The sequence below is a fragment of the Haplochromis burtoni genome, unplaced genomic scaffold (assembly GCF_018398535.1).
Source record: "Haplochromis burtoni strain Fernald_Lab_line unplaced genomic scaffold, NCSU_Asbu1 Contig_313, whole genome shotgun sequence".
Lineage (NCBI taxonomy): Eukaryota > Metazoa > Chordata > Actinopteri > Cichliformes > Cichlidae > Haplochromis > Haplochromis burtoni.
The window spans coordinates 201,932-228,417 of NW_024582674.1; the positions used below are offsets into that span (position 1 = coordinate 201,932).

The following is a 26,486-nucleotide window of genomic DNA, read 5'->3' on the forward strand; positions in this document are numbered from 1 at the left end:
GCTGCACCGGTCCGTCGTGGTGAAGAGGGAGCTGAGTGTAAAAGCGAAGCTCTCAATTTACCGGTCGACCTAGTGTGCAGGAGTTCACCTGATTCGTGATTTCACTCCTTTTGTGTTAAAATATACGTGTGTGGTTAATTATGATTATAAGACTGAAGTTAACCCGCTCGCATTTAAAGCCAGTCATCCACGAGTCTGTCAGTGTCTGTGTTTCTGTCACTCCAGCTGACAAACACCAACATGTATTCTGGGGTCACTGAAAGGCCAATTATTTTCTTAATCGAGGAACAGAGTGTCAGGAAATTCCTAATTTTCAACGTAAAGGCTCTGTTACGGGGGGGAAAGGTAACTAAAGGAAATGGTCAGGATCCTTCAACATTACACTTTTGCAAAACAACAGCCTTCGATTATCTGTTGGACGTTATCGATGAGCTAAAGCTGTGAAACTGTTGTCTCCCTTCAGCTTATTAGCATGATGATTTACTCTCCTAATAAACTCAACTGTAGAAACAACAGCAGAAGTGTCCTACGTGTGGAGAAATGTGCATCACAGGGTTAACAGAGAGTACAACAGGACACACTGACAGGGACGAAGGGAACTCAGGTCTGTGTAAACAGTGGGAACTAACTGGGGATAGGAAATAGACAGGGAACAGCACGCAGGTGAAGACGGTCGGACACACAGGAAGTCAAACTAAAGGTTAAACCTGCTGTCTGGAACAGGCACGCCCTTAAAAAGCACAGATGCAGTGCTGGGCTCCCCTGAGGCCTCGGACTTACTGTGGAGAGGTTATTCTGCTCTGAGCCAGCAGCGCCGTCCAGTGGTGACCGACGGAAACGCGCTACTCTGACGTCTTACCTGTTCCTCAGGTTCCGGTACATACCTGTAAAATATCACCTTTTGCTTGTCACCTGTTGCTGTGTCAAACTACAAACATGTAGAGCTTACTGCAGTACAACAACACTGAAACTCACAGCTCAGCTTTAATCCAAACGTGATATAAGCGTGACCTAAACGTTAAAATAAAATAAAATAAAATAAAATAAAATAAAATAAAATAAAATAAAATAACATAAAATAAAATAAAATAAAATAAAATAAAATAAAATAAAATAACATAAAATAAAATAAAATAAAATAAAATAAAGGGGAGACGCTCACGTTTCAGAACCACCGCCTGCCTGCAGAAAAATCCTGCTAAAGCTTTGCATCATCCATCAGCTGCACATCCAGATACTTTAAATACTTTGAGTGCTTTTACCTGAATACATTTACTTTACTAAAGTCAGACCCGCAGAACTCTGTTTGTTTTTTTCTTTAGATTTTTATTACCCACTTTGTTTCGTTTCTGTTGTACAAGTTACGTTTTATTTTCTATTTATTTATTTGTCGCATTTTCAAGCGTGTTAGTAAAAGTTTACAAACAGTAGATGGCGGTAGAGAGAAAACGAAGCTCTTAATCGTCTCACTGAAGAAGAACTCGGATACCCATAATCCTCTTCTTCTTCCGTTTCCAACCATTCGAGTCCTAAGATGGCGGACCGGCGGCGAAGGAGGAGGCGCGCGTCCCAGGACAGCGAGGATGACGACGAGTCCGGGTCGGGTTCGGACAGCGGGAGGTCCGGGTCCCCGTCCTCGAAGCCCCGGGGACGGGAGCCCGACCCGGCGGAGCCGGCCGCGAGCCGGGTCCCGGCGAAGAGCGACGTGGAGTCCGAGTGTGTGAGTACCAGCTAGCGGCTAATGTTAGCTCCCAGAGCTCGCCCGGTCCCGGGCGGGAGATCAGAGCCGAGCTTTCCGGCGTTAGAGCATTTATTCCGGGCCAGAGACCCGCTCCGGGCCCGGGTCACTGTGGGAAATGAACCCTGGATAAAACAGCAGGTGACGTGTTCGAGTCCCACAGACAGCTCGGTGTTTGTTCGGCGTTAGCTCGAAGGAAACGGGTAACGGCTCCGTCTGACGGTTCTGGTCCATGACCTCGGGCAGCCTGGCGGTTCGAGCTGGAACAGACCGAGTAGCTCGCTTTAGCGCTTGTGTCCGAACCGGAAAGGCTCAAACTAACACGGATACCAACCGTGACACAACACCAAGGTGTGAGAGTGATGTCCGGGACCCCCGGGCTAGCTGCATCACGCACCTCCGCGTGACCCGAGGTCTGAGAGAGGCTCTGGGCTGAGCCTCCATTTTGTGGCCGTGGGTCTGTCTGAGATCATCCCGGGCCCCTGTGGTGGTGTTTAGCTGCCGTTTTTGGTCCCCGCAGCGAGGGGAAACATGACCGATTCAGTCCGAGCGCAGTGCAGCCTGAGGCGGGTTTACTGGCTCCAGGATGTTTACATGACAACAAACAGCAGATTAGTAAGAACCAATCAGCAGCAGGCTTGTTGATGAGTGTGCTGAAGTGAAATGTGAGTCCTGCCTGTGATTTCAGACCTTTGCTGTGTTTAAGCGCTGTTACTTTGGTTTCCGGGCTTCTGCTTCATCTGATCTCTGCTCTCCTTCGGGTCGCCACGGCAGCTCTGCCTCCACCTCCTCCTTTCCCAGCATCCTCCTCTGTCACTCCACCCCTCTGCATGTCCTCCTTAACTACATCCATGAACCTCGTCTCCTCCTGCCTGGCAGCTCCATTTTCATCATCCGCCCTCCCTCCTCTGCACATGCTCAGACGCTCTCTGACTCCGAGCTGTCGCTCATTTCTGACGCTCAGTTGCCTTCTACAAATCAAACATCACAGCAGGTCTCACCACCTTCTCATAAACCTTCCTCTTCACTCTGGTAAAGCCTGTTTTTTATCCGGATGCACAGACACAAAGTGAATCTGGCTGTTGGCGTGAGATCAGACCGAGCGCCGGTTTGAAGAGACTCTGTGAGACGTTTGATCTTTGAGCTGCGTTCAGACTCTGCTGAAGTAATCCGAGCTGTGCTGTTGGTGGTCTGTGCGGCTGAATAACGTGCCCGGCGCTCTGTGACGCACTCGCAGCAGAGCTCTGACACAAAGACGCGTCTGATCCTCGGCGCTTTGGAGCTTAACGTTGGTTTTCTTGTTTGTCGTTGCAGGAGAGTGAAGACGGCGTTGGAGAAGGTAAGCTGCTTCTTTGCACCACTCTGAAGGCACAATATGGGAAATCAGGCCGCTGTCGGGTGATTTCACTCCTCTTTGTTTTTCAGCCGTCCTCTCAGATTACGACAGCGCCGACCCCGAGGACAACGGCTCGCATTCAGAGGTACGACCGCCGACTCGCCGCTTCCTCTCGGCTGTGACGTCACGTTTTAGCCTCTTTAGGGAGTGTTTCTCCTAAAACTGTGTCCTCCTCAGGGAGTGGAGGAGGAAGAGGAAGCAGAGCAGTACAGCGACGAGGAAGCTCCAGCAGCAGCCAGCGAGCCCCAGCCCCCCACTACAGACGGGCCTGTGGAGGGAGCGCAGGGAGAGGAGGAGGAGGGCGGAGAAGCTGAGGAGGAAGAAGAGGCTGGAGGGCGGAGCAAAGAGGAGAGCAAAGCAGAGGAGAAGGGAAACCTAGCAGGAGAGCGACAGAGCGGAGACGGACAGGTGAGACAGGAACAGGAAGTGAGCCTCTGCTCAGGCAGAAGGGTAACAAGAGCGAGGGGAGGGATTAAAGACGGTACCTGCTGCCATCTGATTGGTCTGATCTGAACTTTCATACAGGAGTCGACGGACGACCCGGAGACGAAGGCGGGAGGCAAACCGGGGCAGCAGCTGGACGACGACGAGGACAGGAAGAACCCGGCGTACATCCCGAGGAAGGGTCTGTTCTTCGAACACGACGTCAGAGGGCACGCTCAGGAGGAGGAGAGGTAATAGCTCCGCCTCCAGATCAGCTCCGAGTCGTTTAAACAGACATTTGAAGTGAAGCACCGTGTCTGCTTCGTGCTGCACGCTGACAAACTGAAGCGCTGAGAGTTTAGGGAGGAGTTAGACGGGCTGGAACGCTCCGCCCACAGATTTGCGTCACTGCTTGCACGGGTCAGTCGTAACTCTGAGCAGGTTAGGGCTCGTTTTTAAAGCCTCTCTGCTGTTACCCCATCGATGTGATGTCATTGATGTCCTCTCCGTCTGTCTTCAGGCCGAAAGGCAGAAACAGGAAGTTGTGGAAAGACGAGGGCCGCTGGGAGCACGACAAGTTCAGGGAGGAGGAGCAGGCGCCCAAGAGCCGCGAGGAGCTGATCGCAATCTATGGTTACGACATCCGAAACGGCGGCGGCCCCGGAGACCGAGGGTACAGACAGCGGAGGCCCAGGTGAGCGGCGTGTCGGCTGAACGTTGAACGTCTCCAGAGCTGCGAGCTTTGGGACGTCCGCGGGTCACTTTGAGTGAGGTCATCACACTTCCTGTAACGAGCGTAGCCGCTGTTGGTTTGATGTTTCACCTCCGTCTCTGTCTCCTGCAGACCGACTTCGTCTCCCAGCAGAGACAAACGGTGGCGAGATGGAGGAGGCGAGCGGCCCGTCCGGTCCTGGCAGAACAGGGGAGGAGGTCTGAACCGAGGAGGAGCTCCTCCACCTTCATCTGTCCACCCCTCCTCTTCGTCGCCATCCTCTGCACAGCGAAGCGGCGTCCCCTCCAGACCGCCTCCCTCCCGTAGCAGACCACCCCAGAGTAACCTGCACCCCCCACCTTCGTCTCACTACAGGAACAATGAATCAAACGCACCCCTGGTGCACCACCGAGAGCGGCCGGGTCCTCGGGCTCAGGCGGAGCCTACAGGGGAAAGGGGAGGTGTCAGAGGAGGGCGAGGAGGAAGGGCGCCCTCTGTGGTCATTGAGGACATTACAGTCAGTCAGGGAGGGGCCACGGAGCAGGACTTGAGCGTTGGCGCCGTAACGCCGGCAGCGTCGCCACAGCCGGGCGGTTACCAGTCCACATCGCCGAGACGCCAGCAGGAGCAGCGAGGCGGCACGGACAGATCTGCATCAGGATTGGCCGCTTCCTCTTCTGGCTCCGACCCCTCCCTTCAGTCGGCAGCAGCGTCCAATCGGGAAGCTTCCCCTCCCGCAGAGCGGCCAGTGGAGCGCAAGTCTTACTCGCTGGCTCGCAGGACTCGCTCGCGTCCCGCAGACCTGGGCAGTAAACAGGCGTCTGTGGAGGAGTCCGTTGCCGGGGGTAACACCTCTTCTCCCAGCAACGTGGGGGGAAAGAGCTGGTCGGGTGGAGGCGACGCGCCGAGCCAGGCGGGAGGAGGTGTGACGGAGCTGGACCAGGACGTGGCTCGGCTCAATCTGGCCAGGCAGAGCTGGAGCCCGACCTCGTACGTGCGGTCTGAGATGAGAGGTGAGCGCTTTTACACCGTCACCTCACAGGTGGCGCTCACAAGTCAGGTGGTTCATGCTAAATGTTGACTGAACAGCTTCGCCTGAGGCGGAGCTAAAACAAATATCTACAGCAGTCTTACACCTCAGTGATCTCTGGTCCCTGTGAGGCTGAAACACGTGCAGTTTGTGTGTGTGGAGGGGCTACACCTGCGCAGCTTTGTGTCGCCCACACCTGCAGCTTTGTGGCGCCCACACCTGCAGCTTTGTGTCGCCCACACCTGCAGCTTTGTGTCGCCCACACCTGCAGCTTTGTGTCGCCCACACCTGCGCAGCTTCCTGATGTCTTCTTCTCTCTGTAGATGTTTGGCTTTTTCTAACTTTGTCATTGCTCTGAATTCTCATGCAGACTAAATCTTACGTGTTCCATAAAAGTCAACATTTGAATGTTGTTGATGATGAATGTGGCTCCATGTTGGGCCCTGTTATTTGGCGCCCCCGAGCGCGTGTGGTTGTCTGTCGTTAAACCAGTCTCTCTGACCACAGGCCTTCCTAACCCCCTGCACATGCCCAGCGGCCCGCCGCAGTTCTCCAGCATCGAGGAGATGGGTGTCGGCAACAACCGGGCCAAACGCTACTCCTCCCAGCGACAGAGAGCCGTGCCCGAGCCGGCGCCGCCCATGCACCTGGGAGTGATGGAGGGACACTACTATGAGCCCAGTAAGCCTAAGATCACATGACCAGCACCACGTGGCTACGTCACATCAGTTTCCAGCTGTTGTGAAACACCGCAGCGTCCTTTTATGAAAACGAGCTGCTGGAGAAGAAAACGTCGCCTCGCTGTGATTAACCTGCTGTCATTTTCTGTCTCAGTGTCGTACCAGGGACCAATCTATGCCCACGGGGATAGCCCCGCCCCCATGCCGCCACAGGGCATGCTGGTGCAGCCTGAGATGCACATCCCGCATCCCGGTAGGTGGAGTTTGCAAATAGCAAAGAGAAATGAAACATGCATGAAAGAGTTCGGGTCTTAGGAGGTCAATGGATGTTTTCACGCAGTGACCTCATGTCTTCGTCTCTGTTAAGGTCTCCATCCCCACCAATCAGGAGGCCCCATCGCTAACCCCGCCCTATACGGAGGCCCACCAGTGTCTCTTTCACCAGGGCAACCACAGCAACTGCTGCCACCGCCTTTCTACCCTCCACCGGGGGTCATGACCTTCCCCTACCCCACCATGTACCCAAACCCACAGGTACTGATGTCAGTTTAAAAGGTGGCGTGGAATTCACTGTGATTGGCTGTCTTCCTGTCTTTGAGCCTCAGTTTGTGGCCAGTGTCGTGTTCTGTGCAGGAACAATAGAGTGAAAGTTTGATCCAGGAGCTCTCTGATTGGTTGCAGGGTCAGACCCAGGTGACCTACGGAGGCGTGACGTACTACGACACGGTGCAGCAGCAGGCCCAGCCCAAGCCTTCGCCCCCGCGCCGCACATCCCAGCCCGTCACCGTCAAGCCCCCCCCTCCAGAGGTGCCCTTTGCCTCAGAGTGACTCTGCCCCTCACCCCTCCCTGCCACTCCATCTCAGCCTCGCTCTGGTCCAAAAACTGTAGGTGAGTAACACCTGAGGGGGGAGTAGTGGGTGTTTTTAGGAGGCTAATGCGAACGAGGAACGCCGCCCCCTACAGGTGGGCGCAGGAAGTGCACAGGTCGTTCTTTGTAGGCTCAGGCTACGTCCACACGTAAACAGCGTTTTGGGTTCACGTGTTGACGAGGAAAACGTAGGTTTAGCCGCACATCGTCAAACATGTGCGCCACTGATCAAATTTACAGACTTCTGATTGGCTAACATGTTGACACGGTTTGCATTATATCGCCACCGGCTGCTGTGGCGTGTTCTTCACAGCGTTTGACTTCGTTTTTTGTGTTTAGATGTGGACGCAGGTCCTTTTTTTTTTTTTTTTTTTTTCCCCAACTGTACGTGTGGACGTAGCCTCAGGAAGAACTGTGACGGAGGAGAAACGAGCGAAACGATGCGCAGCCACAGAACTGATCCAGGACTCGTTATCAAAGTTTCATGCTTTAAACTAATCAAGTCGTTTAAACAAAAACAAACATGATTCTTGTTCTTTGATGTTCGTGTGTCCCTCTGTCCGCAGGAGCGGGGTGGGCGGGTCGGTGAGGAGCTGCGGTCCAAAAACATCCACCATGGTAAAGGAGGGAGGGCGGGATGGAGACAGGCTCCGCCCACAGCATCACTGGTGGATTCAGACTTTCTCCCCTTTTTTTTGTTTTGTTTTGTTTAGCCCGTGTAGCAGTCGGGCGGGTCGGCGGTTCGATGCTGTATCTTTGAGCAAAATGGGACTGAGGAGTTGACGAGGAGTCGACCTCGGCGCTGTCGGTGCTCTCAGAGTATTTTTATTTGTTTTCTGTTGAATCTTGGAAACGGTTTTCTGCGTCAGGCGCTCCTCCTGCAGGAGGACGCGTCGTCGTCCATCCGTCGCAGTTACAGAGTTTGAAGACAGCTCGGCTTGTTTTGGCTTCTGCTCAGTGCTCATTCCTCTAACTTTAACGTGTAATCAGCAGATAAACATGTAATAAACGGTTAATAACACTTTATAAAGGTGCGGTAACTCGCGTGGGCGCTCAGAGGTGCAGGTAGAGCAAAGATCGCTTCCTCCGTGTTCGGACGGCCGTAGTTTAGCGAGACGTCGCGTGTGTTTCAGCGTTCAGTGAAACTGCAGTTCAAACTTTAAACGAGACTTCAAACCTGGAGGAAACAAAAACGGCTAGAATCAAATGCAGAGCTTCTCTCTGACAGCATCACTGCAGCTAAACGCACTCAAACATTCCTGAATGTTTATAATCCGGATATTTTGCTGTGTTCCATCAGAGCAGTCTCACACGTGCGACGCAGACGCGTGAGACTCGTGAATAAACTGAGTTTAGCGACTTGTTTCTGTTTAAACGGATGGTTTTGACATTTCCGAGTGTTTTTGAGCTTCAGGAAAATAATTCCAGCTTCTCGTTTTTCCTTATCGTAAAGATTCAAACTGCAGACCTGTGACGGGGGCGGGGTTTAGGGTCCAGCATTAAAAGAAGAGTTATGTATTTTGTGATAAATGAAGAGAATAATTAGCAGATTAAACATCAGATAGTTTAAGTTGAATTAAGCGGAACTTTCCTTCGTCCTTTATGAAGGCCTCGAGTCCTGTAACGGCGCCGCGTCCCTTTAACGTGCGGCTGTCTGCCCTCCTGAGCGTACACGTGTCACTTCCTGTTGTGATGGGGAGTTGGGGCAGGTGGAGGCGGTTCGTGTTGCTGTGCAGGCGTACGTGTAAATAGAAGCTGCAGAGTAGAAACATATTCTAATAGGCATAGAGGAGCTTCGGCAGGGACCTCGAGCGAATCGATGGATGATGGAGAGCGGCCGTGTGGGTTTGGTTTCCTCTGTTCTCACGTCTGTTTCTTTGGGTTTATTATTGTTGTTGTTGTTGGGGGTGCGTGCCGCCTCGTCTCTTTGTTTTCTGCACGCAGGAAGCTCGAGCTAAAACTTGATGAAGAACGCCCGGCTGTCATGTTTCTGTTTGTTTGCGCTCCGTGTTCTGGGAGCTCGTGGTCGGACGTTAGCGTTCCTCCTCTCGTTAAACTCGGGGAGTTGTTTGACTGATGGGTGAGGACAGAAGCGAGTTGCCGTTAGAAACGCCTGCCGTTCAGCCCGTTAGCAGGGTCGTCAGGAGAAAACAGGTTGAATTTAACAGGAGCATTAATCGTTCCTGATCCCCGTGCTGATGTTTGATTGGGGGGATTCCTCTGATGGCGGGGCTCGGATTCAGTGGGAGGAAGTCGGGGTTTTGGTGCTTGCATCAGAAACGACACCGCTCTGATCTTCGTTCACCTTCATCGGAGGAGGAAGAGGAGGCCTTCGGCTGTGACGGTAGCTTCAGCTCCAACCGTTAATGTCCACAGATGTTTCAATAAAGTTTAGAGACGTCTCCTGTTCTCTGGCTCTTTCTTTGTTTTTGTCTCTCAAATAAATCCTGCAGAGCTGGAGTTGGGCTGACTGCTGTGACCTTTGACCCGAGCTGCCCACACTGCTCAGTGTAGCTATGTCCCAATTCATAGGCTGCATCCTTCAGAGAAGGCCTGAAGTGAGCGGCTGTGAAACGGGACGGTCGAGCCTTCAGATCTGCGTCACCGCTGTCTGGGTGGAGTTAATAAACTCGCCGTCTGCTCCTTGCTGTCTAAAATATAACAGGACACCGGAGGAAACTCTCGACCGTCTCACACGTCTGTTTATCCGTTTGACGTTTATTCAGCTGTGTGAAAACTAGAACTTTGATCTCAGCCACACCGATTTACTCACAAACAAATGAAACACTGAAAAAAACAAACAATAACATTTTTAGGTTGTTTAAACGTGATGTATGAGTCACTTAATCTGAGCAGCCAAGGACCGCGGGGGGTTTGAAAGCGATGTGCCGGGAGTCTGGGCGGCTCCAGTGACCCTCGAGCTCCCGGTCAGCGATCGAGCTGGTGGGTAACAGACATCCCTGAAAACGTCGCAGCACTTTTGCAAATATGAGGTGTCTTGATAAACAGAGCAGACATTTGAAGTTTGCACAGCTACGTTCTCACCAGGAAATATGTTAAACGTTTATTTTGTGACCCAGAAAGATTAATAAGAGTAACATTAACGCTAAAGGCTGCCGCCATTGTTGGAAACTATGAATTCTGGGATAGGTGGGCCACGAAGGACACACCCGATCCATCCTTCAAATCTGGGGAAAAGGAGGACTCGTTTGGAGGAGTCTTCGAATCAGGACAGCCTTTGTCACCTGGCTGTGATGTAATCGGCCTATGAATCGGGACATACCTTGTGACCGCAGTTGTTTTACAGTGATGATGATGACTGCATTGATTTGGTTCTGTTTCTATGTGGAGAACGTCGTCGTCCACGCAGAGGGTCAATAAAGAACCTAAAACATGTTTCTGCTCACTGTTTAGATTTATTTATTTTTTAAATAATTTTAAATCCAGCAAAAGCTTCAGGAGGGATTTGGGTTCAGCACCAGCAGCTCTTCAGATGTATTCAAATCAATCATCCAGCATCTGAGCAGGACGCCTCCTGGGCGAGCCCGTGGATCCAGAACAGTCTGCTCACATCCTGTCGGTCCACTCTGGTGTCATCAGGTGTCGCTGAGGTGTTCAGGACACTGAGCGGCTGATGGGCAGAGCCACAATGAGGCAGAATCATAAAATCACAGACTTATATAAAAAGTAGCCAGCGTGCTGTCAGTCTTTGACTCTGCACTAATTATTCTGAAGCCTCAGTGTTTGTCTTTTGTTTGCTGCAGCCAGCATTCACATATTTTGTTTCATTTATTTAGATTTTTGTTTTCCATGAATAACAGTGATGATGAGAGCAATGCAGTGAGTCAGGTGTCAATCAGCACCTGTAAAGAGGTAAACATCTCAGACAGAAGCAAATGAATGTGAAAAATGATCGAAATGGACATCACAGCAGTCCCTCTGCAGTCTGGGGTTCAGGCTCCTCAGTGGGAGTTTGGGGGGTCTCGTTGGGCCCTTTGTGTCCTCGTGGCCGCCCCAGTTTTCCTCGGTGCAGTAACTATTCCGTCCAGCAGGCGGCGGCAGCGCGTATTGACTCAAGCCGCCATTATCCCGTAGTAGAAGGAGGAAGAACAGAGGGGAAGCATCCAGGAATTCTGCCACAGTTCTCCTGAAAAACCTCCTCTGCGCCATGGAAATGTCGGGAGCGGACAGCGACTGGAGGAGCCCACAGTTCCGACAGAAAGTCGTGGCTCAGATGTGAGAAAGTCTCTGTTGTTCTGTTTAATGTCACTGTTTTGGTTTGTGTTAGCCGCTCAGGCTAAGCTAAAGGCGGCGCTGTTAGAAAATGCGTCATGTCTGAGCAGGCGTTTAGAAAACGTTAAATTAAGAAAAACCGGTAAAAAAGCAAAGCGAGCTCGGATCTGATGACACGACGGGACACAGAGGACGAAAGGTCCGGATGGTGGCTTCTATTCGGCGAAGAGAAAATGGACAAAATGACGCTAACAGATCATTTCTGTCAACTTTCATTGTTAGCACCATTAGCTGCTGAAGCTAATGAGTTACAGTTATCTGCGCTGTGAGAACGTTCACCTGCATGACTGAAAGTCAGGCTGTGTAGTGTGAATAAGCGGCTACAGTCAGCGTGAGATCACGTGACGCTCCCGCTCTTCTGCTCGTACACAGTCAGGAAAGTAAAAAAAAAAGGTCGCCGGTTCGAAACCGGAGGATTTCTTCAGGTGGGTCGTGAACATGTGTGGATTAATTCCTGAAAGCAGCGGATTACAGCAGTGAGGTCCTTTTAATAAAGATTAGAGTGTCCCCATCTTTATAGAGAGAAATGCTGCTCATCAGGCTGAATGGGTTCAAATCCACTGTCACAATGTTCCATTCACACCTATAAGGGACGCTGAAAAAAGGCAGACCTGAGTCTAAATAATCTGAAAGAGGTGTTATGATCAGTTTGAGTCAGGATACTCTGTTGATCCTGGGTTCAGATTAGGTTTAAAGTGGGCACACTGTTTGAACTGTCCTCCAAAGGCTTCTGATACAGTGCATTGATGTACTGTCCAAGTAAAAACAGAAGCAATAGAGCTCAGCAGAGCAGCAGATCATAGTCTTCATCCAAACTCAGTGCTGTGGACTCTGCCAGGTCGTTCGTGTCATTTCTAGTGGAAAGAAATCTGTATGTCGATGTAAACAACAGCTCCTCGCGGTGTACCACAAGGCTCTGCATTAGGTCCACTGCTGTTTTCCACCTGTGCCGTTTTTCCTTTATGCAGAACAGGGAACATTACTGTTGACGGTGGGAAAGATCCAAAAGCTTTTGTTGCATTTAGGAAAGACGTGACATGTCCTTTCTGCCAATAATCAAAAAGTTAGCGAGGTCTGAAAGCATCCGAACAAGTAACGTCGGACCAAAATATACGAGCATGGGAACCTCCACTCTGTCCCACAGCAGCATTAAGAGCAAACAGGTCGTTATTTTTCATCATGATTTAGACTTTTTTTCATTATTAGGTATCAGAAACCTGTAATATACAAAGATTACAGCAAACAGCTGGCACGTGTGACTAGTTTAACTGTTGTAGAAGAAGATTTGGATAACAAGTGCTTTTATTTCAATAAAGAAGATATAAAACCTGCCCTCGCAGTTGTAGCAAAATAAACACATTTTAATACGTTAATAACTTCCTGTAAAACACCTTTCCCGTTCAGCTACGTTTCCCCGGCTCAGCGATCCTGGCGGTCCCGTACAGTCTTTATCCGTCAGGATCCTTATCCACATGCAGACTGTGGTGTTCCAGGATTGGTTCAGCGTTGTGATTTGAGCCGTGTTAACTTAACGTGTTCGCTGCTTAGAGTCGTTTCTGTGGTGTCTTCTCAGAGGTCCGGTTCATGTGCAGCGTTGTGGTTTTAAATGATGCATGTGATGCTCACGGTGAATGAATGAGTGTAACTGGGGAGGTGGGGGTGAATGCAGAGACCAATGAAGATATCAAGGTGTGTTTGTGACGATGAGTGTGATTCCTGCAGCGAAGAGGCCATAAGGAAGGCAGGAACCTCGAACACCACGCACAAGTCGGGCACGGACATGGAGAACCACGTCTACGTCAAAGCCAAATCCAGGGTGAGTCCCGCCCACCGCCGCCGCGTCTGGATTAGTTACTGCTGACGCTGCTTTCTGAAAATGATTGGCTTACAAAAGAAGTGAAAGTCGTTACTGATCAGTGTTAACGCCACCTGCTGGGCAGGTTTGAGGGGACAAAACAAACACAGGAGAGCCAGATCGCACCAGCAGACTGGTTATTAAACTACAAACTGGGACCGTTTATGAGTTATTTGATCAGCCTTATTTGTGGAAGCAGATCACTGGTTTTAGAGGTTGTTTGAAGCTAGAGAGCTGCATTTTTTATATCACGATAAAATGCAGAATAACAGAAGCCGGTTTAATGCACACTGAAGTATTTAAATGTCGCCGTTCTCCTGAAATGTCCTCGAACGTCGTTCAGTGAATGTAAATGCTGCACCATGTGTCTGGTTTTTCCTCAGGAGGAGTATTTATCTCTGGTGGCCCGGCTGATCATTCACTTCAGAGACATCCGTGAGTATCCGAGGAGCGCATCGTGCCTTAGTGATCGCAGATCAATGACCTGTCGCCGATCTTATGGGTGAAGCTGGCGTTGGACTGCAGGTCACAGTCACGCACTAATCTGGTCGTTTGTTGCTTTTGATTCATTTGAGCATCAAATTCAGGAAAAACAAGAAACACAATTTTATATTTCATGTTAGAAAGACAATGTGCTCAGCAGTCGGTCTGAGAGCAGAACGCACCCTCACTGATTTACCTGCCGGCGGGCAGGAAGTGAGTCTTTACAGACTCCATCCACAAAAGCAGAGTGAGCAGGAAGTCTCGTTCCTGTGGGTACAAACGCTTTTTCAAATCAGCAAACGTGACTTTGACTCACATCGCTCATACAGCAACCTGTGAATGTCTGCTGTTTATTCAGACCTGTGCTGTTCAGAGAGGGGGCGGAGCTTGTCTCCACATTCATATAGATGAGTTGTTTGTGTATTTTGCTGAGTGGATCTGCTGCTCAGCCCTGAATCCTTGATCAGAGTTATTGACGGCTGTGTCCTCTCTGCAGATAAGAAGGCTCTTGGAGGTTCAGGTAGGTGGGCTTCGTGTCTCTCTGGTCTCCCCTCCCCCGCCCCATTTGTTTTCTTTGCTGTGTTCTGTCCTCTGCTGGACCAGTCTGTACCGGACTCATGGCGTTCATGATTTCTGCTGTGCATGTTGGAGCTGCTTAATATGGTCTGTTGTCTACCCTTCTGCTAGATCCCATGAATGCCCTGAATACCCTGACAGGGGTTGGAGGGGGTCCTGGCGCCATTGGCATGGGGCCTCGCCCTGCCGGTGCTCCAGTGGGTGGCATGGGGGCCATGGGGCCGATGCAGATAGGCCAGCATGCCATGGCAGGGGTGGCTGGAAACCCACAAGCCAGTGAGTGTTTCCTCCATGTGGTGTTTGCTGTAAATGCACATCTTCCGAGTGTTCGGTGGAGGCTGGCTGCGTCTACATGCCACGTTTCGGCGTCAGAGCCGGCCTGATTTTCAGTCTCTGCTTTAGCACGGTGTGTGTCTGAGAGTCCAGAGCTGGCCTCGCACGCTGGCCCGCTGCTTCATCTTCCCCTCTCTCTCCCCCTGCAGTCGGCGGACCGGGATCTATGCAGCAGTTGGTGCAGCAGCAGCAACAGCAGCAGCAGAACGCCATGCAGTTCCAGCAGTTCCAACAACAGCAGCAGAACGCCATGCAGCAGCAGCAGAACGCCATCCAACAGCAGCAGCAGCAGCAGCAGCAGCAGAACGCCATCCAGCAGCAGCAGCAGCAGTTCCAGGTGCAGCAACAGCTGAGGGCACAGCAGCAGCAGATGCAGCAGCAGCTCCAACAGCAGCAGCAGCAACAGCAGGCCCAGAACCAGCAGCAGCAGAACCAGGTGAGACCAGGTCATACTCCCTGCAGGCGGAGTAAATGCTGCGTAGGTGCCGGGATTAAAGTCCGATCCTCTCTGCATAAATCAGCTCTATCCAGAGACGGGATGAGTTGTAAACTGTGAGAGCAAATAAACAGCTAACAGATCATCTGCAGAGGTTTATTTGAAGAGTTTCAGTCAGGTTTCAGAGCTCAGCACAGAAACAGCTTTAGTGAAGGTTACAAATGATCTTCTTATGGCCTCTGACAGTGGACTCATCTCTGTGCTTGTCCTGCTAGACCTCAGTGCAGCGTTCGATACTGTCGACCATAATATCCTATTAGAGCGATTAGAACATGCTGTAGGTATTACAGGTACTGCGCTGCAGTGGTTTGTATCATATCTATCTAATAGACTCCAGTTTGTGCATGTAAATGGAGAGTCCTCTTCACACACTGAGGTTAATTATGGAGTTCCACAGGGTTCAGTGCTAGGACCAATTCTGTTTACATTATACATGCTTCCCTTAGGCAGCATCATTAGAAGACATAGCATACATTTACACTGCTATGCAGATGACACCCAGCTCTATCTGTCCATGAAGCCAGATAACACACACCAATGAGTTAAACTGCAGGAATGTCTTAAAGACAAAAGAAATAATCTGACTTTCAGTGATCAACAGTTTCTGCAAAATCGACTTAAAGCTAACCTTCCAGCGGTGCCCTAAGTTGCCTTACAGAGGATAAGTTTAGTGCCCCGAGCTCACAGCTGCGATCTGGCCACCCTGAAACCACCGCTCTGATCGCTAGTGGCTGTGAGGGGAGACGAGTGGCTTTCCTCTCATTACTCATCAGCTGTGTTTGTCTGATTACAGATGCACCAGTCCAGGCTGCAGCTTATGCAGCTCCAGCAGCACGCTCAGGCCCAGGCTCAAGCCCAAGCTCAAGCCCAAGCCCAGGCTCAGGCCCAGGCCCAGGCCCAGGCCCAGTCCATCCAGCAGATGGTGCAGCAGCAGCAGGTCCAGGCTCAGACTCAGCCGGTTCAGATGCCTCCTCACTCCCAGCAGCAGCAGCAGCAGTCGGGCATGGTGTCTCAGTCTCTGGCCGGACAGATGCCATCCCAGCACGTCTCTCTGAACCAGCAGCAGCAGAGGCTGCAGGCCTTCCAGGTGAGACAGAACTGCAGGTTTGGTTCTGTAACTCCGACTGAATCACAGCCAGACAGTCGGTGTCTCAGCGTTCAAAGTCCAAATCGAGTCAGAGAAATTGTTTTTAAGATTGTAATTCATAACATAAGTTAGCACAGTTTCACTCGGTGCTGTCATTTAAAAAACTGGACGCCTGAAAAAGCAGCGAATCAGATTTTCAAAGTAAAACAGGAAGTCTGCAATGAAAATCCGACCAGAGGCTGTGATCAGTCTGCAGTTCCTGCTCCAGTGGTCTGAGATTTCACAGCTCAGTGCTCCCTTCCTCTGCTTGCATGCTTTGCTATGTGTGTGTGTGAGAACAGGCCCGTGCAGCCTTGCAGCAGCAGCAGCAGCAGGCAGCGCAGCAAGCTCAGCAGGCCGCAGCGCAAGCACAGCTCAACGCAGCCGCCGCTGCAGCCGCCATGCCGGGACAGGTGAGGACGCCGCCACAAACTCAGGTTCATCAGCTCTGAGTTATTTAGACGATCAGACAAACGGCAGGAGATTGTAGAGCAGGCGTCGGGAGTACGCTTCACGGCAGCAGAAACAGGAAACTCAAAATGACAGGTTCGCCTGCTCCGGGGCGTCCGCTTCCTGTTAACTGTAGGTTAAACTGTCCACACCTGATATTCTCACTGCTCAAGTCACAAAGCTGAACCTGCAGGAACATCTGAGCTGGTCCTCACAGGTGTAGAAAGACGGAGGTCTCACCTGTCCTCTCTGCTCACCTGTGCTTTGTTTCTTCTGAAGCTGGTTCGTCCTGGGATGCAGATTCCAGCCCGGCTACCTCGAGCACCTCCGAACCCCATCCCTCCTCAAAACGCCACCACCACTGCAGCTGGCGTGGTGGGAGTGCAGGCCATGACACCGCAGGTATTTATCCCCAGTGTGACCTCTGACCTTCACCTGCTCGTCCTCCTGTTTCTTCAGTCTGAAGCAGCTTCATGAGGTGGAGACAGTTTCTAACGACCTCATGGAGCTGCTTCACGCACACAAACATCGTGCCTTCCCCTCTGTGCTCTGATTGGCTAGTTTGTCTTTCCTTGTCTGTCCAATCACCTCGAGCAGATGTCTTCGCCCTCACCGGTGCAGGTCCCGACTCCTCAGTCGATGCCGCCTCCTCCGCAGCCGTCACCCCAACCCCCGACCTCACAGCCCAACTCGGCCAGGTACGTCCAGTAAATAGACCACACCACTGACCTTTCAGGACAGCAGTGGGTCAGCCAGTCGTCAGCCTCTGGCTGAGGCGAGTTCAGATTCACGTCTGCGTCTGGTCTCTGACCCGCTCGGTGTCACAGGACAGAATCAGCGCAGGTTACATGTCTGTCAGCGAGTCTAACTCCTTCTGGCTCCTCCCACAGCTCCGGTCCCACTCCGTCTCCGGGGGGTTTCCAGCCCAGCCCGTCTCCTCAGCCGTCGCCGAGCCCCGCCAACTCCAGAACCCCCCAGAACTACGGCGTGCCCTCCCCCGGGCCACTCAGTACTCCAGGTAACCCCACAAACATCTGGAAGGAACTTTTCACAGAGCTCAGAATAACGTGAACGCAGCAGCTCCGTCACGCTCGCTGACCACGCCGCTGAGCGGCGCAGTCGTGTGCACCTCGATCACAGCTACACACACACTGAGGTCAGAGAAGGTGAAACACACGTCTGTTTTCCCTCCTCAGAGTTTCACCGGCTTTTATTGTGAAACTTTCAGTGAACCCGAGCTCGGTGATGAGTCCGGCGGGGCCCACGTCTCTGGAGGACCAGCAGTACATGGAGAAGCTCAAACAGCTCTCCAAGTACATCGAGCCGCTGCGCCGCATGATCAACAAGATCGACAAAAACGAAGGTGAGCCGCTCGCCTCGCTGACATCACAACCTCCTTCCGAGACGCCACAGCACACACATGCACGGGTTCCCAAACTGAGGTTCGTGGAGTTCATCTTTGGTAATGGTACACTTGGAGATTTAAAGGATAACTCCTCTTCTTACTAAAGAAACGAAAGCACGATGATCATGACTGGAAGAGTCGGAAAGGAAAAATGTTCTGATAGGAAACATGAACAGGAAGACGATGTCGAGGTAGGAAGTGGAGGGGAAGCGATGAGCTCATGATTAGAAGGGCAGTCATGTGACACAAAGTGAGGAGAAGAAACACATGATCGAGTCGTTCATGTTGATGATGTTCAAACACGAGTCCACTGCAAAGTCACAGAATCAGCAGATCGCTCGAAAGAAGGGAAAGTTCTGCTCCTGAACAGGGATGCGTATCGTTTAGGTTTGATCCGGTGCCCGTCCTGAACGCATCCACGCGTGGTTAAAGTTCAGCTGCTTTCTTCTGTGTTTTCAGACAGGAAGAAGGACCTGAGTAAGATGAAGAGCTTGCTGAACATCCTGACCGACCCCAGCACCAGGTGGGATTCATTCCTTTCAGGTTCGATTTGTGCGTGAAACAATCCAAACTCAGCTGACGTGGTTAGCCGCCTCCACCCAGAGCCTGCTCCACGTCTTCGCATCAGACACTAGGAGTCCAGCGTTTTCCAGCTGTGGTCGCGTGATCACAGCTGGAAAACACAAACACTGTAGATATGGGAAGTGATGTCAGCCACGCCTCCAAGCTCACAGCTGAAGCTGCTGCTCCTCGCTACACTTCCTGACCTCCTTTTCCTGACCTTTGACCTATAGGTGTCCCCTGAAGACGCTGCAGAAATGTGAGATCGCTTTGGAGAAGCTGAAGAACGACATGGCGGTGGTAAGGCGAGCGCCTCCTCTCATTTCTAATCTTCAGAGGGTCGACGCCAGTCTGAGCCTCTGTTTGTGTTTCCTGTCCTTTCAGCCGACGCCCCCTCCCCCGCCCGTGGCCACCAACAAACAGTACCTGTGTCAGCCGCTGCTGGACGCCGTCATGGCCAACATCCGCTCGCCCGTCTTCAACCACTCCCTCTACCGATCCTTCGCCCCCGCCATGAGTGCCATCCACGGACCACCCATCATGTAGGTACCACACACACACGTCGCGCTACACTTTACAGGTCAGAGGTCATATTCACAGCGTCGCGTCCTCCTCAGGGGGCCGAACATCTCCGGACGCAAGAGGAAGCACGAGGACGACGAGCGGCAGACGATCCCCAACATCCTGCAGGGCGAGGTGGCGCGCCTCGACGTCAAGTTCCTCGTCAACCTCGACCCCTCGTACTGCAGCAACAACGGCACCGTGCACCTCATCTGCAAGCTGGGTGAGAACGCCGCCCCCCACTGCTCCGCCCACTGCAGATCACAGTGAAACCTTATTGGTGTTTGATTTTTCTTTCAGACGATAAAAACCTTCCCAGCGTTCCTCCGCTGCAGCTCAGTGTTCCCGCCGATTATCCCGACCAGAGTCCGCACTGGGCCGACGACGGAGAGCAATACGGTAAGACACGCCCACCACCGCCGTCTTTCATCACCCAATAGAGCCGCGCATCCACAGAGACGTCCACAGGCTCTTAAAAGCATAAATTCACAAAAGTCTAAATTAGAGCAGGAAATAAGAGCGTTTGTGAGGGGCGGCCAATCAGGATGCCACACAGAGGCGTGGCCTTGCAGAGGGAGGATAGAGTCAGAGTAGAAACGTTTCTATCAGATGGCCGTCGGACATTTAAAGTGTTTTTGTCTTCAAACTTAAATCTGGGAACGTGTGGTGATGACATCATCGACTGCGTGCGTTTCAGGTGCGAACAGCTTCCTGCAGACGGTTCACAGGAACATGACGTCCAAACTGCTGCAGCTGCCCGACAAACACTCGGTGACCGAGCTGCTCAACACCTGGGCTCGCAGCGTCCAGCAGGCCTGCCTGTCTGCAGCCTGAGACCCCGCCCACTGCTCCCCGTGCATGCTGGGTAAGACCTGCAGATGGGCATCATCAGAGCCGAAACCCATTACCGATTTCTCTGCTGCTCCTTGAATGCGTCATGAGTCTGTTTCTGTTAGTTTAAATAAAGTTTTAGTCCCTGTTTTGTATGACGTCTTTTTGTATTAAATAAAATGTGTTCACTTCAGTCCAATCAGCTGTTTTCTGTTTACCTGCTGCAGGTGTGAACACACACCTGTCAATCAGCCGTTTACTTCCTGTTCACTCACAGGTTCATCTGTGTCAGTGAAAGAGGCGGAGTTTCCAGCATGTGACTAATCAGAAACAAACCGGTGAACTGACAGCAGAGTGTGCGCTGTGTTAATAAAGTTTATTTAAAAGCTTTCGTAGGAGCGTCACAGCGCTGATTTCAGTTGGGAACACTTTCATGAGCGCACACCTGTGATCAGAACATCAAAGTTCAATTGTTCATCACAGGGTGGGCTCTTCGCTGGTTGGTTTAACCAATCAGAGCTCAGCTGGTGAAGACGAGTGAAGCGTGGCGTGCTTTTATTTTCATACGTTTATTCTTTAAAGAAGCTCACAGACAGCTGATACAAAACGCCCAAAAACAAATAAAAACATGGAAAATGAACAGACAGTTTATCGTGCGTGGGGTCTCATGAAGTTCGGAGTTCAGAATCTGAGGGAGAACGCTCTGTAGGACAGGTTGGTGAACACGTCGATACGGTCGCTGCTGCCGCCGACCGTCAGCACCTGAAACACACGACACGTTCACTAACACTGGGGGAAAAAACCTGACGTCGCTCTGTCTTCATTCACATCCTCTCTCTTCTGGCCACACCCCTTGCTGACTTTTAATGTATTGGTTGTTCCAGTTGTCTTCTCCAGCTTCAACCAATCAGCACTGAGCCACATTGTACTGTCCCGCCGTGTTTGCACACGCTCAGTTTGTCACGGCTCAGGTCTGATATGTGGACTTCTGAAATCGGATTTTGAACCAGTGATGTGTGAAACGTGTTAAACTTCACTCGTGAACCTGTCGTGTCATGTGACCTCCGTGTTTGTGTGAGGATGTGCGTGCTGCATTCAGGGTCTCACCCGGTGCTCGGTGCTGTTGTTGTTGAGCTGCAGCGTGTTCAGGCTCTGTGGCGTGCAGGGAATCTGAGCTTTGACCTCGCCGCCCAGCAGGCAGTGCGACACGAACGCACCTTCACCCACCGTTAGGATCTACAGGAAATGCATCACAGGAAGTGAACCAGAGCGAGCACCGGCACAGATGGACAAACACTGACTGAAGCGTCTTCCTCACCAAGTCCTGATGGAAGGTGGACTGTCGTTGGCACCCGCTCAGGTTAAAGATGGAGGTCGGTGACAGCGAGCGGAGGTGCCACAGAGACAGAGACGGTCCGCCGCCGCACAGCTGTGGGAACAGGAAGTCAGACATGTTCAGAATCTTACACATCTGGAATCTAAGGAAACATCTGTAAAAACAACAAACCTCAGAACAAGAACGAAGGAGAACGTTTCATCTCGCAGTTTAACGTCACCTGAACTCACCTGGAGTCCATCACCTGTTTCTAACACAACACGAGTCCTCACAGAGTCTGACTCAGAAATAAGACTTTCATCTTTAGAGGTTTTCACGGTTAAAGCTGTGATCAAAGATGACATCATTTTCATCAAAGTGAACTTTGATGGGAGGGGGAGGAGTCACAGCGATGCGAGGAAACGTTTTCTCACCATCCAGTCGGAGTCGGTGGTCACGCAGCTGATCCATTTACCGTACTGAGGACGCGCACACTCCTGAAACACACACACACCTGTGTTTATCCTCAGATAAAGAGGAAGTGACATCATCACAGGAAGTCTGCGACGCTTTCCGGCACTCACCTCGTACTTGTAGACCTCGATGCAGTGAACACACTGACCCGTCCTGCTGTCTGCAACAGCAACACATCACCTTCATCATCACCTCCATCACCAAAATCCTCATCGTCACTAATATCACCATCATCATCATCATCCTCACTAGGGCTGGGCGATAAGGCCTAAAATCCATATTGCGGTATAATTTGAAGCATGTGCGGTAACGATATATAGGCGCAGCTTGATGAGATCATCAACATGCGCTATCACGGTAGAGCGGTATAGTCAAAACCCCACGTTGGCCAAATTCATATCGTTTCTACTGTATATTGTTTATACCGCCCACCCCTACTCCTCGCCACCATCTTCACCATCATCATCCTCCCGACAGCCCCATGTTTCCTGTGAACTCACCCCACAGCCTCACTGCTCCGTCCTCTCCCCCCGACAGGATCTCCGCCTCCCTCTCTCTTACAGTCACGCAATGGACGTAGTCCGAGTGACCCTGAAGCACCGTCTGAAGACAAAACACAAACCTGTCACCATGGAAACACAGAACTCCCCCAACAGACGCTGCCATGAAAATCAGATTGAAACAGTTCAGTGCACACACGGACGTCCAGGCATAAAACCTGCAGTTCCTCTGACATCCAGCAGAGGCTCCAGCAGTGAGTCGTTCCCCACAGACTCACACGTTAACAGCAGAAGTCATCATTCCACACACACACACACACACACACACACACACACACACACACACACGACAGCGACGTGCTGTAAGGAGAAAAATACCTCAGCGGCTATAACACAAAACATGGAGTCAACGTTGTTCCCCACTCACCTTGAACACACCGTTTTCCAGGTCCATGACATGGATGTTGTTATCGCCTCCTCCAACCACCAGGCTGTTATCCTGACACACAAACACAACTCCTCATTACACGTCGGAGCGACACGTCCGACAGAAAGACAACTATCCTCATTATCATCGGAGAAAAGGCCCCGACTGCAGCTGCATCCCTTCTACAAACAAAAAATTAAATAACATTCAAAAAGAATGAAAAGAAGTCAGAATAATAAAAGGACCTCAATAAAACATACAAAAACAAATTAAGGTTTAGTAAATAGGTGGCTCTGACGACGAGGATGATGAGGAGGATATTCTTCATACTGTCACAGGTTTGTGTTTTATTTCAGGTTCCAGTGTTTTCTGCTCGTAGAGGCGGGCCAGCTTTAACGCGATGAAGAGAAGCAGAGCAGACAGGTGGAGCTGTACTCACTCTGGGGTTGATGGTCATGGAGTTGATCTCTGGGATCTCCAGGCTGGATCTGTAAGGAGACAGCAGATGCGTGAGTGAGGAGGCAGACAGGAGGCAGACAGAAGGCAGGGGTGGAAGACTGGTTCTCACTTGTAGTTCGGTCTTCGGGTCCACAGAGGTTTGACGTTCTGAGGAAGCAGAGACACAAAAATCAGGCAAACTCGTTTTCCCTCTCCATCTATGTGTCCCTGAAGACGTTCCAGGTTACCTTCTTGGTGAGCTCGCTCCAGCTCCAGGCGCTGATCTCGCCATTTCCCGCGCTCAGCAGGTGGCAGTCAGTGGACAGAAGGGAAAAGACCGGTCCCTCATGAGCTGCAGGACAAAAAGACCAAAAAGGAATCTGTGAGGACAGTGTGTCCAACATCAACACGGACACAATAAACGGCCACTAAAGTCCCAATGAAACCAGAACTCGTCACAGGGCTGCAAATAAAAAAATCACAATAAAATGAGCCTCAAAAATATTGACTCACAAACACACCTGGAACTCCACCTGCAGGCTAAATCCAGAGTTTTGGTTTAAAATCAGCTGGAACCTTCACGTTTTCACTGATTCTTTATTTCCAGCGTGTTTTCAGCATGAGGCAGATGTTTGTCACCAAACACACTGACGCTTTAGCGCCTCACAAGAGCGTCCAGTGTGACGGGAAACAGACAAATGTTTGGATCTATCAAACAAAAGGCTGGAAGGTGAGTGTGTTTTCATGTGAGTGAGCTCAGACTTCCTGGGTTCTCATCACGTTGTTATTTTTTATGCCACTGTTCGAGTCTGCAGGTGTAAAACACCAGCAGGTACGCCTGTGACGCCCTCGCCATACTGCAGAGGCTTGGTGGGTTTAGGGCGACCTTTGGCCCGAACACTCACCTGTGAAGGTCAGAACAGGTTTCTGGTTGACCGCGGTGGCGTCTGGACTCAGAGCTGCAGACAAACTGAAAAAACAGCAGTGACAAATGAGAGGTGTGGCCCTCGCAGCCGAGTCGAACCAGGTGCGTTTGACTCACCTGAACACTGCGATCTCGCCGTAGTTGTTTCCAGCTGCCAGGAAGCGGCCGCAGGGAGAGAAACTCTGAGAGAACACGGACATGTGCAGCAGCTGCAGACACAGACAGGTGCGTTAGTCCAAGCGCCACAACACAGGTGAGCAGCCACACCTGTGCAGGGACATCTGGACACTTAGTTACCACGTGCTGTAGGACATTCAGTCATGTGACGTCACCTTTATTCACCTGAGTGTAAATCAGCTTTAAATAAACAGTTTGTGAATGAACGTGCATGTCTCTATAAACAGATGACTCGGAACAAAGGTTGTTATTAATACTGATCACTTCCGGTCAGTAAATCTACCGCACATCACATTCACCTCAGCCTGAAACTTTTTAAAGACTCGAATTTAAATTCAGTGGAATTTTTAACGGAGTTTGTTTTCCGGTAAAACCTGGAACTAATCCGAGCTCGTTCACTTCTTTGTTTCTATCGTTCAGCACGAAGCTCGCTTTACTCTCAAACATCAGCCGGTTTCTCTATTTCCTGTTTCCGGTGAGATAAACGGAGCAAGCCTCACCTCCACGGGACCCATGCCGCTCCCACAAACACACCGAGCTCCTTTAAAACGAACAGGCACAAACACCCAAACAGAATCAAAGGAACCAAAACTTAAACAGAGGAGGGAAAGAGCGGACCGGGGCGAGGGAATGTGACGTCACCAACACCAGCCCCGAGGATTCTGGGAGATGTAGTGTAGAAGCGACAAGATGCTTCTTTTCCTCAGCGGCTCGTCCTCCTCTGCACGTCCTCCTTCACTGCATCCACGAAGTTTCTCTGAGCTCTTCCTCTTCTCTTCCTGCCATCAGATTAATCATCATCCTCCCTCCTTCCTCCTGCAGATCACAGAGTCGCCTGCCTGGCCTCATCAGCCATCCCGTCGATCAGTACTGCAAAAAAGCAGGGGCTCAGAGCAGATCCCTGATGTACTCCCACCTCCACCTTCAGCCACCTCAGCGCTGTCCTCATACGTATGCTGCACCACCCTCACATACTCCTTCATGGTTCCTCGTGCAGTACCGTCAGTCATCTGCTTCCTCTGATCCACAAACACACAGAAGCTCCTTCTCATCTGCATTTCTCCATCAGGTCTAACGTCACAGCTCTTCCTCAGCATAAAGCCACATGTTGGTGGTGTGGCTCACCAGCGTCATCCTCTCTCCTAGACTTCTCCACACCCACAGAGGTACACTGTACTGCCAAAAGTATTCACTCGCCCATCCAAATCATTGAATTCAGGTGTCCCAGTCACCTCCATGACCTCCATGACCGCAGGTGTTTAAAGTCAGCAGCTAGGCATGCAGAAATAATGTGTGGAAGCAGGGCTCGCTCTCAGGAGCTCAGGGAACTCCCTCGTGGCGCTACCATAGGATGCCTGTGCAACAGGTCCAGCTGTGGAATTTCTTCACAACTTAACATTCCACAGTCAGCTGTTAGTGGAATTATAACAAAGTGGAAACAACTGGGAACGCCAGCAGCTCAGCTATGAAGTGGTCGACCGTGGTGCGAGGCGCAGAGTGCACAGAGGTCGCTGACTCTGCAGAGTACGTTACTACAGACACCAAACCTCACGTGGCCTTCAGCTGAGCTCAACAACAGTGCGCAGAGAGCTTTTTGGAATGGGTTTCCATGGCGACCAGCTGCATACAAGCATTACATCATCAAGTGTTTAATGCAGTGGTGTAAACCACGCCACTACTGGACTCTAGAGCAGTGTCAGCGTGTTCGCCGGACTGACCGATCACGCTTCTCCATCTGGCAATGGACGAACGAGTCTGGGTTTGGCGGTTGCCGGGACAACGGTACTTGTCTGACTGCGCTGTGTAAAGTTTGGTAGAGGGGGGTTATGGTGTGGGGTGTTCTTCAGGAGTCTCCGTGCTTCAGCAGACCGAGACACTGCGGACACCTTCGTGTTCCCAGTACGTGGGACCAGTGTGGGGATGGCTCCTTCCAGTTCCCACATGACTGCACACCAGTGCACAAAGAAAAGTCCATAAGGACACGGACGAGCCGGTTTGGTGCGGGAGGACCGGCCTGCACAGAGTCCTGACCTCAGCCTGATCCAACACCTTTGGGACCAATCAGAGCGGAGACTGTGAGCCAGGCCTTCTCCTCCAACACCAGTGTGACCTCACACATGTGCTTCTGAAAGGATGATCAACACTCCCCATAAACACTCCTGAACCTGAGGAAATCCTTCCAGGAGACGTCCAGCTGCACACGGTGGGCCGACATCATATTCACTGGAGTTCATGGCAGAATGGTGGATCTCATCTGGACCAGTCGCCTTTCCACTCTCCACCCTCGTCTTAGCTGCTCTCAAAGTTATCATAGTTTTATACTCTCAAATGATTTTTTATTTTTATTTCATTTTTAGTTTTAAATTCGCTTTAGTTTCCAGAGCACATTTTCTTGTTTCGGTTTGGTTCAGT

General features: G+C 51.2%; 3 protein-coding genes across 8 annotated transcripts; 2 read left to right on the forward strand and 1 right to left on the reverse strand.

Moving 5' to 3' along the window:
* Window positions 1–1,501: 1,501 nt before the first annotated feature.
* Window positions 1,502–9,255, forward strand: casc3 (casc3 exon junction complex subunit). Its single transcript, XM_005947137.3, has 12 exons — window positions 1,502–1,720; window positions 3,053–3,077; window positions 3,164–3,219; window positions 3,312–3,542; window positions 3,660–3,808; window positions 4,078–4,251; window positions 4,402–5,282; window positions 5,807–5,980; window positions 6,134–6,232; window positions 6,347–6,513; window positions 6,661–6,868; window positions 7,415–9,255. Exons 1-11 carry the CDS (start codon window positions 1,535–1,537, stop codon window positions 6,805–6,807), a joined length of 2,289 nt encoding a protein of 762 aa, XP_005947199.1. The 5' UTR covers window positions 1,502–1,534; the 3' UTR covers window positions 6,808–6,868; window positions 7,415–9,255.
* Window positions 9,256–9,575: 320 nt separating this feature from the next.
* Window positions 9,576–20,017, forward strand: med15 (mediator complex subunit 15). 5 transcript variants are annotated; one of them, XM_042228229.1, is made up of 19 exons: window positions 9,576–11,084; window positions 12,864–12,957; window positions 13,380–13,431; window positions 13,976–13,999; window positions 14,167–14,331; window positions 14,538–14,824; window positions 15,678–15,821; window positions 15,867–15,971; window positions 16,313–16,423; window positions 16,740–16,862; window positions 17,058–17,158; window positions 17,351–17,478; window positions 17,689–17,823; window positions 18,325–18,388; window positions 18,660–18,726; window positions 18,811–18,968; window positions 19,044–19,210; window positions 19,288–19,386; window positions 19,685–20,017. In XM_042228229.1, the coding sequence occupies exons 1-19, from the start codon at window positions 11,017–11,019 to the stop codon at window positions 19,819–19,821; spliced, it is 2,229 nt and encodes a 742-aa protein (XP_042084163.1). In that variant the 5' UTR covers window positions 9,576–11,016; the 3' UTR covers window positions 19,822–20,017. The 5 variants fall into 5 exon arrangements, with proteins under 5 accessions (XP_042084163.1, XP_005947200.1, XP_005947202.1 ...); XM_005947138.3 differs by having other exon boundaries at window positions 15,678–15,971; XM_005947140.3 differs by lacking the exon at window positions 16,313–16,423 and having other exon boundaries at window positions 15,678–15,971.
* A 351-nt stretch (window positions 20,018–20,368) lies between these two features.
* On the reverse strand, window positions 20,369–24,731 carry thoc6 (THO complex 6). 2 transcript variants are annotated; one of them, XM_005947144.2, is made up of 13 exons: window positions 24,575–24,731; window positions 24,015–24,106; window positions 23,878–23,942; window positions 23,221–23,324; window positions 23,103–23,140; window positions 22,974–23,022; window positions 22,535–22,606; window positions 22,108–22,210; window positions 21,718–21,767; window positions 21,568–21,630; window positions 21,137–21,247; window positions 20,926–21,054; window positions 20,369–20,580 (listed from the first exon to the last, which is right to left on the reverse strand). In XM_005947144.2, the coding sequence occupies exons 1-13, from the start codon at window positions 24,587–24,589 to the stop codon at window positions 20,500–20,502; spliced, it is 972 nt and encodes a 323-aa protein (XP_005947206.1). In that variant the 5' UTR covers window positions 24,590–24,731; the 3' UTR covers window positions 20,369–20,499. The 2 variants fall into 2 exon arrangements, with proteins under 2 accessions (XP_005947206.1, XP_014184651.1); XM_014329165.2 differs by lacking the exon at window positions 24,575–24,731 and adding an exon at window positions 24,240–24,539.
* Window positions 24,732–26,486: the final 1,755 nt, after the last annotated feature.